Source organism: Pinus tabuliformis, chromosome 6, assembly GCF_031772625.1.
Source record: "Pinus tabuliformis cultivar Carrire ecotype Pingquan chromosome 6, CPIR1, whole genome shotgun sequence".
NCBI classification, from domain to species: Eukaryota; Viridiplantae; Streptophyta; class Pinopsida; order Pinales; family Pinaceae; genus Pinus; species Pinus tabuliformis.
In genome coordinates this window covers 763,600,359-763,616,089 of record NC_142292.1, presented here as the reverse complement: position 1 = coordinate 763,616,089, position 15,731 = coordinate 763,600,359, and the positions used below count along the sequence as shown (strand labels likewise).

Genomic DNA, 15,731 nt, shown 5'->3' with positions numbered 1-15,731 from the left:
TTCTATCTCTTATGTTCTGGTTTATTTTGTGATAAAAATATTAACTGGCATAAAATAACAATTGAAAAAAATACTGATTCATACCCTCCTCACCTTTTGCTTTTGACATCTCCATTTCTTCTGATAGTGTCCTACGTGATACAGGTTTTCATCTCTTCCTGCCCTCTGGCTTTCAGCAGTGTGCTTGTGAAGTAGCTTGGCAACATTTAGCTAATTTTTTTACAAAGATGGTGGTTTCACCCTAAAAAGGTTGTTGTGCAATTGCTTTTGATTACTTTAGCTTACTATAGACTGTACCCCTTTTATGTTGTTTTCAATGCATTATGCTGTTTGCATGTTCTACAAACAGCCATATAAGGTCATCAGAAAAACATTGCAAGAAGGAATTTCACAATAAGCAATTTGATGACATCATTCTTTCCATTACTTTAGAGTCAAGTTGACAAACTTAGCCTTTTGTATGCTTCTAATTCTATTGCTTGACAAATATCTCTCAGAGGCTTGTACATGTATGTATTACAATATATGTTCAGGAATGCCAGTTAAAGAATGTGATTTAATGATTCTATCGACAAATTGGTAAATCTGCTTTAAGAGTTCCTTTGACCATTATCTGATGTGTCATTGGCTTGTCTGCTTTGTGCAATTTTTCTTTGCAGGTTTGTTTCGTCTACAATCTTTAGTTGTGGATCTATGCTTTTGCTATTCTGCTCCACGATGTTTTCCCATGGGCTAGTCGTGACTCGTATCTGCAGTGTTCCATTGCAAGTGCTCAACTTGTGCAGTGATAGATGGCACGAGTCCTACAATCTCGGATTGTAAGTGCATATGTTCTTCTACACTTTAGTGCAGATGAGACTCTTTTAGCAACTTCTTCTTTCATGTCCATTGAATTTCTAATGATTCATTGCAGGGTTCTTTATTGGCAGAATGCCATCGTATTACCCATGGATGATTCCATGCACTTGAGCCTTCTTTCAGAGCCATTCTTTGCAGCAGGCATCTGTATATATGCCAGCAATAAAGTTTTATAACCAAAGTTGGATCTGTTGCAAAAGTAAGGCATCTTGGTGGATCAAACATTATGAGATTGAAAGTCCCAGAGTTCATAATGTACTTGATTCTTCTTGTTGCTTGTTATTTGGATTCATTGTTTGCACCAGGCATCTGTAGATATGCTAACAATGAGTTACCATAACCAAAGTTAGATCTGTTGGAAAAGTAAGGCATCTTGGTGGATCAAACATCATGAGATTGAAAGTCCTAGAATTCGTTGGACCAATGCGAAAAGTTATATGCTTGTAGCTTCAGAGGGTGGAAAAAATTGCCTTCATTGGTCTAAAGATAATACAAGAAGTATCATGAACTGTTAACAAGGCCTGATATAAGAGGACAGCAGCTTGGGTTGCAAAGTTCACAGGATGTCATATTTCATCATTTATTACTCATCCAAATGAAGCGCTCAAAGTTCACAGGATGTCATATTTCATCATTTATTACTCATCCAAATGAAGTGCTCATTTTTATAGAAGTTGTAATGTTCTGTATATGCTGGTTTGTTGGTCCACCGGAAAATGTTGCCAACGCGCTTCCCTCAAGGTGAATTCATGGTCTTCAATTCTATTAAATTATTAGCTTTGGAAATATTGAATTTTTCCTAGGCTATATATGAGACAGCCGAATCCGACAACTAACAGGTATTTTGTTGCTTGTACATCATTTTCTTGGTTCTATCTTATCAAATTTTCACTTATTGTATGCATCAAAATCTGTGAAATGTGTCAGCAACAAGTTGTTTTTGCTGAGACTGCTTCTGGTGCAAAAAGGAAAATGGCATGGGGGATCAAACTTCATGAAAGAGCATGTCTTGAGGTTATTGGACCATGCAAAATTTCACGTTTAAATTTCATGCTAGTCCTATGCAAATTTTTTTGATGATGCTTTCTATTTACAACTGTAGCAAGCATGGCCTTCCCCACACATGAGTATCTCATTGAACTGTATCCTGTTTGAAACAGGAACATCCAACATTCTCCGTCCATGAAAGTACTTTAGTGCATATGTTCTTCTACACTTTAGTGCAGATGAGACTCTTTTAGCAACTTCCTATTTCATGTCCACTGATTTTCTAATGTTTCATTGCAGGGTTCTTTATTTGCTGAATGACATAGTATTACCCATGGATGATTCCATGCACTTGAGTCCTCTTTCGGAGTTATTCTTTGCATCAGGCATCTGTATATATGCCAGCAATAAGGTTTTATAACTGAAGTTAGATCTGTTGCAAAAGTATGGCATCTTGGTGGATCAAACATTATGAGATTGAAAATCCCAGAGTTCATTACATGTACTTGATTCTTCTTGTTGCTTGTTATTTGGATTCATTGTTTGCACCAGTCATCTGTAGATATGCTACCAATGAGTTGCAATAACCGAAGTTAGATCTGTTGGAAAAGTAAGGCATCTTGGTGGATCAAACATCAAGAGATTGAGAGTCCCAGAGTTCGTTGGACCAATGCAAAAAGTTATTTGCTTGTAGCTTCAGAAGGTGGAAAAAATTGCCTTCAATGGTCTAAAGATAATGCAAGAGAGTATCATGAACTGTTAACAAGGCCTGATATAAGAGGACAGCAGCTTGGGTTGCAAAGTTCACAGGATGTCATATTTCATCATTTATTGCTTATCCAAATGAAGTGCTCAAAGTTCACAGGATGTCATATTTCATCATTTATTACTCATCCAAATGAAGCGCTCATTTTTATAGAAGTTGTAATGTTCTATATATGCTGGTTTGTTGGTCCATGGAAAATGTGGCCTACATGCTTCCCTCAAGGTGAATACATGGTCTTCAATTCTATTAAAATATTAGCTTTGGAAATATTGAATTTTTCCTAGGCTATATATGAGAGGCTCGAATCCGACAACTAACAGGTCTGTTGTTGCTTGTACATCATTTTCTTGTTGCTATCTTATCAAATTTTCACTTATTGGATGCATCAAAATCTGTGAAATGTGTCAGCAATAAGTTGTTTTTGCTGAGACTGCTTCTGGTGCAAAAAGGAAAATGGCATGTGGGATCAAACTTCATAAAAGAGCATGTCTTGAGGTTATTGGACCATGCAAAATATCAAGTTTAAATTTTATGCCAGTCCTATGCAAATTTTTTTGATGATGCTTTCAATTTACAACTGTAGCAAGCATGGCCTTCCCCATTACATGACTATCTCATTGAACTGTATCCTATTTGAAACAGGAATATCCAACATTTCCGTCCATGAAAGTACTTTAGTGCATATGTTCTTCTACACTTTAGTGCGGATGAGACTCTTTTAGCCACTTCCTATTTCATGTCCACTGATTTTCTAATGCTTAATTGCAGGGTTCTTTATTCACTGAATGCCATCATATTACTCATGGATGATTCCATGCACTTGAGTCCTCTTTCGGAGTTATTCTTTGCATCAGGCATCTGTATATATGCCAGCAGTAAGGTTTTGTAACTGAAGTTAGATCTGTTGCAAAAGTATGGCAACTTGGTGTATCAAACATTATGAGATGGAAAGTCCCAGAGTGTTCATTACATGTACTTGATTCTTCTTGTTGCTTGTTATTTGGATTCATTGTTTGCACCAGTCATCTGTGGATATGCTAGCAATGAGTTGTCATAACCAAAGTTAGATATTTTGGAAAAGTAAGGCATCTTGGTGGATCAAACATCATGAGATTGAAAGTCCTAGAGTTCATTGGACCAATGCAAAAAGTTATATGGTTGTAGCTTCAGAGGGTGGAAAAAATTGCCTTCATTGGTCTAAAGATAATGCAAGAGAGTACCATGAACTGTTAACAAGGCCTGATAGAAGAGGACGGCAGCTTGGGTTGCAAAGTTCACAGGTTGTCATATTTCATCATTTATTATTCATCCAAATGAAGCGCTCAAAGTTCACAGGATGTCATATTTGATCATTTATTACTCATCCAAATGAAGTGCTCATTTTATAGAAGTTGTAATGCTCTGTATATGCTGGAAAATGTGGCCTACATGCTTCCCTCAAGGTGAATACATGGTCTTCAATTCTATTAAAATATTAGCTTTGGAAATATTGAATTTTTCCTAGGCTATATATGAGAGGCCCGAATTCGACAACTAACAGGTCTGTTGTTGCTTGTACATCATTTTCTTGTTGCCATCTTATCAAAGTTTCACTTATTGGATGCATCAAAATCTGTGAAATGTGTCAGCAATAAGTTGTTTTTGCTGAGACTGCTTCTGGTGCAAAAAGGAAAATGGCATGGGGGATCAAACTTCATGAAAGAGCATGTCTTGAGGTTATTGGACCATGCAAAATTTCACGTTTAAATTTTATGCTAGTCCTATGCAAATTTTTTTGATGATGCTTTCAATTTACAACTGTAGCAAGCATGGCCTTCCCCATTACATGAGTATCTCATTGAACTGTATTCTATTTGAAACAGAATATCCAACATTCTGCGTCCATGAAAGTACTTCAGTGCATATGTTCTTCTACACTTTAGTGCAGATGAGACCCTTTTAGCAACTTCCTATTTCATGTCCACTGATTTTCTAATGCTTCATTGCAGGGTTCTTTATTCACTGAATGCCATTGTATTACCCATGGATAATTCCATGCACTCGAGTCCTCTTTCAGAGTTATTCTTTGCAACAGGCATCTGTATATATGCCGGCAATAAGGTTAAACTGAAGTTAGATCTGTTGCAAAAGTATGGCATATTGGTGGATCAAACATTATGAGATGGAAAGTCCCAGAGTTCATTACATGTACTTGATTCTTCTTGTTGCTTGTTATTTGGATTCATTGTTTGCACCAGTCATCTGTATATATGCTAGCAATGAGTTGTCATAACCAAAGATCTGTTGGAAAAGTAAGGCATCTTGGTGGATCAAACATCATGAGATTGAAAGTCCCAGAGTTCGTTGGACCAATGCAAAAAGTTATATGCTTGTAGCTTCAGAGGGTGGAAAAAATTGCCTTCATTGGTCTAAAGATAATGCAAGAGAGTATCTTGAACTGTTAACAAGGCCTGATATAAGAGGACGGCAACTTGGGTTGCAAAGTTCACAGGATGTCATATTTCATCGTTTATTACTCATCCAAATGAAGCACTCATTTTTATAGAAGTTGTCATGTTCTGTATATGCTGGTTTGTTGTCCATGGAAAATGTGGCCTACATGCTTCCCTCAAGGTGAATTCACGGTCTTCAATTCTATTAAAATATTAGCTTTGGAAATATTGAATTTTTCCTAGCCTATACATGAGAGACCTGAATCCGATAACTAACAGGCCTGTTGTTGCTTGTACATCATTTTCTTGTTGCTATCTTATCAAATTTTCACTTATTGGAGGCATCAAAATCTGTGAAATGTGTCAGCAATAAGTTGTTTTTGCTGAGACTGCTTCTGGTGCAAAAACGAAAATGGCACGGGGGATTAAATTTCATGAGAGAGCACGTCTTGAGGTTATTGGACCATGTTAAATTTCACGTTTAAATTTTATGCTAGTCCTATGCAATTTTTTTTGATGATGCTTTCAATTTACAACTGCAGCAAGCACGGCCTTGCCCATTACACGAGTATCTCATTGAACTGTGTCTATTTTGAAACAGGAATATCCAACATTCTCCGTGCTTGATAGTACTTTAGCTGGGACTCTGCCATTGGGGATATCTAGTCAGCCAAATTCACCTAAGCTTGCACTTAATCCCATCTCATAAGGAATGACCTCCTTGCATGAGTGATGTGGCTAATCATAGTTGAACATATCTTTTGGGGTTTGAACCTTGGTGGGTTGTTATGAAACACTCACACTTTACCATCAAGTGAAGACCTTGTTAACTTCAAATGCGCATTTTCCTTAATTTTGACTACCATTAAGTCTGCTATTTTAAATTTTAAATTAGATATGGTTTTGTATTTGTTTTTTAATATAACCCGTTGCTCCTTTTCTTTTCTATAATTTTTTTTTCTTGAAGAAACATGTTTGGTTCATAGCTTTTAATTGTGAATAGACTTCAAGAGAGGATAATTTTTGGGTTCAAAGGCCATCAAACCAAGTCTTTTGCGATGCATCATCTCCATTTTTTTTACTCAATTGCTTCCTTTGGCTTTATAATTAGTTTGCACATGCATTAGTGTGTGGATATCTGATCATACCGTGGCATGCTCCCTAAGGAATTATTTACGACATGATCTACTTTCAAAGAACTAAACCTATATAAAGTCATATTTCTGTTGGAATTGTTGAATAGGATAGTTAAAATGTTTGGTTTCAAAGTCCATCAAAACAAGTCTTTTGGAATGCATCATCTCCATTTTTGACTCAATTACTTCCTTTGGCTTTATGGCTAGTTTACCGATGCATTATTGTGTGGATCTCCGATCACACCATGGCATGTTCTCTAAGGAATTATTTACAATATGATGCTACTTTCTCAAAGAACCTAACCTATATAAAGTCATCTTTTTGTTGGGACTGTTGAATAGGATAGTTAAAGTGTTAAAGTTCTGAGCAAGAAAGGGAATTTCACCTCGTTTATTAAGATTTTGTATCCTTTGATTTGGTGCTTCACTACATTGCCCTCTTGTTTATCTTCTTTGAGAAAGATGTTTGGCACCTCTTGCTTGTCGGATTGCCTTTGAGTTCTAGTAGAGCAGTTAGAGATCTATTCAAAGTTTCACTCCTTAAACCTTGGATGGTAGGAGAATTGAGCTTCCTCACTTCTACACCCCCTTAGAGTCGAATACCCTTATGGCATGCAAGGATTCTAACAACGAGCCAATGTGACCCCTATCACCCCCCTCGCCATTGGTCATCATATTCGGGAGACCTTGACCTCATTGGCTTCATCTTCAAATATTTCTGTCTCCTCTTCGACCAGTATTGAGTTGTCCAACTCCTACCTTGGGCATTCTCACTTTGTATTATTTTACCTAGGATACTACTATATACACTTTATTTTGGTCTTAGCTAGACAATAGACTTAGACTTAGTGCTTAGCCTCGTCAGAGATTTACTTAGATTGTCCTTTGAATTTTCTTTTCTCTCTCATTCTCTCATTATATAGTGGTAAATTTTCTAACCCAACAAAGTGGCTAATTATCAACTAGAAGATTCCTATGTAGATCTAGTTGAGATTTTAACATGTAAAGAATAGATAACAACAAAAGCAAACATTAATCACACCAATCCCACAAACACGCACATGTAATTTTTGCTCGTCAAAATTTATTGTTTCATTAACAATAATCTACAATGTAAAGGGGTCCATTCTTTAGAGAATTCCCCTTTGAGGAAAAACACAAATACAACGAAAGGCTAGAAATGATCCAACTAATTAAGCCCTTGATGTTTCCTTCGATCTGTTGGCTGAGCTGGATCCTTCTCTCACTGCCTTGTTGGCTAAATCCACCATTGGGTTAACGTGGATAAAATCTTTAAATCCACTGGGTGTGTCCTTGTGGGCAAGTTTCGAGTTGAGCAACTGTCACCCAATTCTCAACTCCTCCGTCTAGGCTATAACTCCTAGCGAAGCCAAGGCGAGTGGATGATATGAGACAAAAGCTAACGCTTGATTAAGCTAAGATAAACAAAATGAAGTTCTAGGAGTTACTGAATTATACAAGAAACATATCCCCCATTAATATACAAAATACAACATATCACTTTAGAGCAAGTATATAATTCCCACAAGTGAATGAAATGATCATGAGCACATACAAGCATCCATAAACAAGAGATGTGATAATGATAACATCAAATGAAGGGAAAATCTTATGCAAATGTTATAGCAAGTAATGGAGATGAGTGATAACTTGTGGAAACAAATGCTCAAAGCAAGAGATAATACATGAAAAGTAAAAATTTGAAAATGAGATGCTCAAAGTAAATGAAAATTGCATTGCCCAAAAGCTAAATGTACTTGAAAGTAGATGGCAATAACCAAGTTGAAAATTGCAAAAGATGTGATGGAATGTTCTCGGTTGATTTTTTATTAAATTAGATTTCACTTGGACTTAGGTTAGTTTAGTGTGTGAGTGCACAACATGAAATATGTGATTGCAGTAGATTAAATCTAAGTAAGGTTTGTATGCTCTTCCAAGCTTATCCTTGTTGGGTTAAGGAAAGATACAATGGGATCATATAGGGGAAGCTTAGCATCAATGAGTATCCCCGAGATCCCACAAGTCAACCCATTTGCAAGGAGTTCCAATGCTAAGGGAAACAAGCCCCTAGCCTTACTTCACAAGTCGAACATTTGCCGATTTCTCCCAATCCCATAATAAGAAGATGTACAAGTGGTTTTCCTATTTGGCCTAATTTAACCCGTAATTTTCCCGAAACTCTTGCAATTACTTAAAATGAATTACTAGAAACAAGACAACTGAAAACTTAAACCAAATTTACTTTCACCAAGATACAAAGTTTCTTAACAATCTATAAGCAGCGGAATAACATCAGAGATAAAAACACATGCACAAAAAATTGACACACTTGTTTTACCCAAGAAACTCAAAAGGGAAAACCTGCTTTCTTGGTTGTGGTATTTTATTGATTTGTTCTTGACAAAATTGGGTCTATTACAATTCACGCTACTACTGCAACCAACACACTGTCTCTGAGAAAGCGGTAGGCGTCTCCTTGCTAATATTAGTTTCTACAATTGATCTTGGCCTATCCTGATCACTGCTTGATCTCTGATTTGCACACAATTGTTCCCCAACTGAATAACCTTGACCTGCTCTGAGAATCTTGATCCCCTTGCTCCTATTTCCTTGCGCACAAGCTCCTTTTTCCTAGCGCACTTGAGCCTCCTATTTCCTTGCGCACTAGTGGCTCCTATATCTATGCACACTTGCTCCTCATTGATGCACACTCCACACAAAGGATTGTTTATGAATTATATGCCTTCGTCCTTCTCTTTATAGATAGACTCTGAACATGCAGGAGGCTTAGTCGAATTAATTCACATTAGTGTCACGAGTTGCCTTTGCTAGTTAACTGGAGCAAGTCCCAGTTAACTAGCTTGAGTTCCTCCTTGATTATCTCTAGTTGTGATTGCGAGTTAATTGAGAAAACTCGTTCTCTCTCCAATCAAAACCTAAGTCTTAAATCGTTATAACCCAACTTGTCACTGCCACCTCATGCTGTAGTCTAGATGAAGAAGACTCCAACTAATTGAAAGTCCAACATTACTCATGCAAACTTGATGACGTTTCCAGTAAACTGGAATTAAGTCATCGTAATTGAAGTCTATCTCATGAATTTGCACTATGCTAGAGAAAGACTAATTCATCGTCTTCATTGGCTAAGGCACAAGCCATAAGACCTTACATCGCTACATTTGCAACACTTCCTCTTAGCTAGAAAGGGATTCTGAACAACTCCCAACATATCTATGAAATAGACGAAACTGCCTCTTTCCATTGCCTTGTCCAATGTTATCATAACCAAAGTGTTGATCGAACTGAAAAACCTTGTGGATTGGGAACCAGTGGGAACCAAACCATAATCAGTAAATTAACCAGACCAAAAAACTGGTTGACCAAAAACACAATAAATATTCAAATTTTAAAGAAAAACATATATATACATGTGCATCCACATGAATCCAAACCATTTATACACAAATAAGCAAACATTTTCATTTATATAACATGTAAGGGTGCACATAACCAAAATAGCATTGAGTGCAATCCATCCTTGAAACGAAAATACATCAACAAATAGGCTCTAGATGGTCTTTAACATCCAAAAAAATCATGTTACAACAAATACTTACATATCATCAAAACCATTGCTATATTGGGATCTTTCTCATCAATATAACCCTTACTAAAATAAGATAGAAAAATAGCAGCATGTCAAGTCAAGATTTTGTTTGAGTGATGGGTACATTTTTAGTAGAATCATGATAGAGGAGTTCGACAATCAATGCCACTAACATCAAAGTACATAGAGAGATTGGTGCTCTTTATTAAATAATAGACCTTACCCTTGTACATGACAAAATCCAATGGAAACACTGCAATCCTGAAATCTTGAAAATTTTTAAGTTTGCTAGATTTTGAGTGAAATCTAAAATTCTACTTTCTCTGTATGAAATCCAATGAGGTTGGAACCACTCTCAAACATCTTGAGCCATTTCATGGTAATGTTAAAAATTTAAGTAAAATGATATCTTTTGCTTGAAGAATTTAACATTACCATGAATTGCATAGCAATAATAGGACCATAGGTTTGAATATTAGGCTAAGGACCATAGGCTTGAATCCCAGGGGAGAATTAGAAGTGGGCCAACCAAATGAAAAAAAAAGCAAATTTTTACGCTGACCCGGGAAGGTACAAACCGCATGGAACCGTCTTGAACAGGTCGGTTTGGAACTGAACTGGCCAGTTCCATTAGAGAAACAATCAGTTCGGTGCCATATTGACCTATTTTAGCTCGAAGCCCTGGTTCAGATAGGTTTTGGGCCAAAAACGACCGGACTAACTAATTCCGGTCTGGTTATGATAACATTGCCTTGGTCAAGTTATCTGCTATCTTCTCCTCTATTGTAATGTACAATAACTTCACTATCCCTTTCTGCGCATAGCGCTGAGATGATGATACTTGATCTTCATATGCTTGGAGAGATCATGAAACACTCGATTTTCAAAGAGCTTAGTGCAACTTTGATTATTGCAGTGGACCACAATGGGTGCCATCCTCTGCTTGAAAAGTCCCACAAGCAACTTCCTCGTACAAATAGCTCCACACATTGCCAAACTGGCAACCATGTACTCGACCTTTGCTACACTGAGTGCGACTGATCTTTGCTTCATGCTGAACTAGGAAACAACTGCTAACCCAATGTTGAAGACACAACTTGAAGTAATCTTCTGATATGTAGAGCTCCCTGCCCAATCTGCATCTGTGAAGCCCTCAAGCCTCACCCCATCAATTCGTCTGTACCATAATACAGAATTCGTCGTGCTTATGAGATACCTCAAAACATGCTTTGCAACAACCTAGTTAACATTGGTAGGATCCATCATGAACTGGCTTAGTTGGTTCACTACAAAACATATATCAAGTCGTGTGTTGACCAAGTACATCAACAACCCCATGAGTTGCCTATACAATGTAGCATCTACTCGCTCTGCTCTGCTAGCTTCCACCTTCCCCCAGCTTGTGACTAGAGGCGTGGTTATCGACCTGAAATCTTGCATATGAAAACTCCTAAGGATCTTTGTCGTGTACTTCTCTTGCCCTAAGAAGATTTCCCCATCACCCTAACATACCTCCAGCTCGAGGAAATATTGCATAAGCCCTATATCCTTCAACTCAAAATCTCTTGCAAAATTTTCCTTGCAATTCTGAATCAAGCTGTCTACTCCAGTGAAGAAAAGATCGTCAACATAGAGCACTATAATGAGAGGAAGCCCTCCAACAATGATGTAGTATAGACTGGCATCCACCTCACTCTTAGTGAAGCCCATTACTTGAAGGTAGCTATCAATGCCAGTGTACCGTGCTCTCAGAGCTTGTTTGAGCCCATAAAGAGCTCTCTTCAACAAACATACATGAGTGTCTATGTTGAAGGTCCCAATCCCCTCTCGCTGCTCCATATAAATCTCTTCCTTAACCGCCTCATTGAGGAATGATGTGTTCATGTCCATCTAGTCGATCTTCCCCTCATCTGAGCTGCAAGTGCCAAAATTGTTGATGGATGGATAACATGACATTGGAGCGAATGTCTCCTCATAGTCAATATCCTCAACTTGCGAGATGTTAGAAAATGTAACTAGGTTTGGTCTTCATAATTGCTATTGTACTTATATTATTGTATATTTCATGTAAAGATCAAAGAAGAAAAATAAATATTATTTTATAAGCATGGGTTTCATGCTCAAATTAATTTGTCATCTAGGTCAAGCATGTTCTTCATGCTTCTAGGTTTTTCAAAGTCAAAAGAATATATGTCATAAGTAAAAATATTGTATTGAAGTCAAGTCCCATTTGAAGTTTGAAAAGAAAGTGGAAAAATAAAATTATTTGAGTCATAAAGTCATTTTTGTATCCACGACGAGACAAATCCGCCTGGAAGGGGTAATTCGTCCTCCTAGATGCGTATAAATAAAGACAATTCGACCGCATTTGAAGCACAAGTAAGCAAGTTCAAATTTTGTGCCAAGAAGAGCGAGTATCCAAGGGAAAAAGAGCAAGAAATCAAGAAAGAGAAAGCAAAGATCAAGGAGAAAGAAAACCAAATGTTTGCACTAATTCTCTCACACGTGCAAGTTTCTGGAGTTGCTGTAGGGGACAAATTTGTAGATCTACTGTAGGTCCGAAATTCTGTTGTTGGGGCCGAAAATTTGAAGTTGTAGCCAATTTGGAAGGTTTTGACTTGAGCTGGCTTTGATTTGTTGAAAGAGCTTGAAGGAGAGCTGACTTGGGTCTTGTTGGAGGTCTTGTCTTATTGTGTTGTGTGGGTCTTGGATTTCTCATTTGATCTGATTCTATGAGAAGAGAATACTTTTATGGGTTTTCCACTAGGAGGTTTTGCCTTGTCTTGGAGCCTACATTTTGTGTCCATTGTATATTTGTGATCTTCATGGTTTATGGTTTTGGTAATTATTTGATGAACATAACATAATAAAAGTAATAAGTAGCTAACATAATTTTGGCAAGCAATTATCAAGTAAAGAGAAATCATCCTAAGTGTTGCCCCTATCTATTTCTCAACATGGTATAAAGAGAAGGCAGCTTTAAGATCACTTTGGTTGGCATAAAGGAAGGACATTCATACAAGTTACCTTGGAGGACATCATTTGCTAAGGGACATGAGGAAGGACATAAGGATAGACAAAAGAAAGAGGACTCAAAATCTCATCTTGAAGGAATGATACCACATCAAGCTATCATCTCTCTCTCTCCATCATTAAAGGCTCTTGATTACACCTCATTATCTTGAAGAAGGACATTCATCTCCCTTGGAAGCTCATTAATCATCACTTATTTTGGAAGACATCACAAAAGGAAGCATTAAGAATCTTGGGAACATCATCTACACTCTTTGAAGTAGCTCAAAGTCACTATTGTTCCAAGCATCCTAGAAGTCATCAATCTAAGACATCTCTTCATGTATATTTGTGATCTTCATGGTTTATGGTTTTGGTAATTGTTTGATGAACATAACATAATAAAAGTAATAATAAGCTAACATAATTTTGACAAGAAATTATCAAGTAAAGGGAAATCATCCTAACTATTTCCCCTATCTATTTCTCAACATGGTATTGGAGCTAAGGTAAAGAGAAGGCAGATTGAAGATCGCTTTGGTTGGCATAAAGGAAAGACATTCATACAAGTTACCTTAGAGGACATCATTTACTAAAGGACATGAGGAAGGACATAAGGAAAGACAAAAGAAAGAGGACTCAAAATCTCATCTTGAAGGGATGATTACACATCAAGCCATCATCTCTCTCTCCATCATTAAAGGCTCTTGATTACACATCGTTATCTTGAAGAAGGACATTCATCTCTCTTGGGAGCTCATTAATCATCACTTATTTTGGAAGACATCACAAAAGGAAACATTAAGAATCCTGGGAACATCATCTACACTCTTTGAAGTAGCTCGAAGTCACTATTGTTCCAAGCATCCTAGAAGTCATCAATCTAAGACATCTCTTGAAGACTTTTGGAAGTCTTGGGAACATCAAGGTATTTGAACACCTCTTCATCAAACTAGACAATCCTCTATCAAGTAAGTACTACATTATTCTCTATGGGTCAATCTTCAAATCAAATGATAAGGAAGGAAATAAGCTTGATGGGTCAACAAACTTTCAAGCACGGAAGAAAATAATAGACTTGATACTTGTAGAAAATGAAATCATGGACCATGTTCTAGGTAAAGTTGTAGAACCAGAGAAGGATAAGTATCAAGAATTGGCCAAGTACATGAAAGGAGAAGTAAGGGCTCAAAAGATTCTTATTTAATCCATCAAGGATCATCTCATTCCTTTTGTTGTAGATTTGGGCACATCTAAAGCAATATATGAAAAATTAGTGAAATTGTATTCAATCAACACTACAAGTTAGATGATATCTCTAAGAAATAGGTTTTATAAGACAAGGTTATCAAAGGATGAAGACTTGGCCTCATATCTCTTAAAACTATCACAATTGGTGGATCAATTACAAGGACTTGGAGAAGTTGTTTATGATTTTGAACGAATAACTTGTATAATCAATGCATTACCTGCTGAATGGAGTAGTTTTGTGACAAGCATCTACGCAATAAAGGAGACTCCGAACTTTGATGAGATATGGTCTTTGTGTATAAAAGAAGAGACAAGATTGAAAGCAAAAGATGACACTGAACCAAATGAAAAGTCTCAAGCTTTTGCTGCTAAAGTAAAGAAGAAGAAAGGAAAGTTTGGAAAATTTGAACCTTCACAAAGGAACGACAATCAACCACAAAGAAATCAAGATATGTCCAAAGGATGCAATGAATATGGACACTTCAAAAGAGATTGTCCTAAAGATCCTCAAAACATGAAGAACAACAAGAGGAAGGAAAGGAGTGGAGCTCACATAGCTGAAGAAAATAAAGAACCTGAAAAGTGAAGACCCCAAGGATCTTTATTATTAAAGGACTCCCCCATTATCAGGTTTGCTCACAATTTGTTTTCTCTTTTATTAGAAGATGGAAATTAGAGTAGTATGTGCAATTACATTTGTAGAAGAGTTTTAGGTTTTGGAGCATGGCATTATGGAAAGAAGCATAAAGCATTGGAAGGATTAGAGTCTACACCACCAGTTGCATCTCATTGGTAGCAGTCGTCAAGCAAAGATAGAAGATTTTGGACCATCCAACACTCCACAATTCGTGCAACTACTTTTTGGCATCATGTTGTTATCAAAGCAATCTTCTAGCAAGAAAGGATCACAAGGATCCTTGATAGTAATTATGAAAGGTTCTTTACTATGTGAAAGAATCTTTGTATAATGACAAGAGTTTACTTCTACTATAAAATATGGAAACAAACATCAAAGAAGTTCACAGGAATGAAGATAATCGAGTTGCAACGTGAAGATATAATTTAGCACTTCTCGTCTTAGAGAAGGAATGCAATCTTAGACACTATCTACAAGGAAATGGCTGCTTGTACAAAAGGAAGAAAACTAGCTGGCAATATGAAGGAAGAGGTATCTATATCTTTAAAGTTCTTCATTAGGAAGAAAGATTCATGTCTTCAAAAATATTGTAGGAAGAGTTGGTTGCATAAATGTGCTTGGTTGGATAAGCATGTCATGTCTTGGATAAGATTGGATTGGACATAAATATTCCTTTTGGTTGCTCAATACATAGAAGCATGACAAATAAACATGATTGTATGTTTTGATTGGATAAGAAAGAATTATTCCATACGGTATATAGAAGCATAATGGACAAGGAAAACATAAATGATATTGATCAACCTCTGATATGGTCTCCTGAAGAATGAAAGATGGATAACTTCAAAAGGAGTTGCATAAACTCTAATAGATATGATTTTGAAGATTGTGGATTAGTTCACTCCATGAGCCCACTAATTAATGTTTGAAAGCATGAATAAGGTTTCTGCTATGAAGATAGACCATGCAAAGGCATGTTGACCTTAGAAGAATATGGTAAAGAAGAACATGACATCTTGACAAA

The 15,731-nt window shown here is 36.8% G+C and overlaps 1 protein-coding gene across 8 annotated transcripts in view; it reads left to right on the top strand.

The window, feature by feature from the left end:
• Positions 1 to 4,148, top strand: part of LOC149260954 (uncharacterized) — an 81,115-nt gene extending 76,967 nt beyond the window's left edge. For 3 of the 8 annotated variants that reach the window (XM_089421472.1, XM_089421452.1, XM_089421468.1), the window contains 4 exons: positions 660 to 818; positions 914 to 1,697; positions 2,146 to 2,931; positions 3,380 to 4,148. In XM_089421472.1, the coding sequence (XP_089277598.1) occupies positions 660 to 683 (24 nt within the window). In that variant the 3' untranslated portion in view covers positions 684 to 818; positions 914 to 1,697; positions 2,146 to 2,931; positions 3,380 to 4,148. Of the gene's footprint in view, positions 1 to 659; positions 819 to 913; positions 1,698 to 1,785; positions 1,873 to 2,145; positions 2,932 to 3,379 lie in introns of all 8 variants that reach the window. The other 5 variants (XM_089421460.1, XM_089421457.1, XM_089421470.1 and 2 more) reach the window with 5 other exon arrangements.
• The last annotated feature ends 11,583 nt before the right edge of the window (positions 4,149 to 15,731 follow it).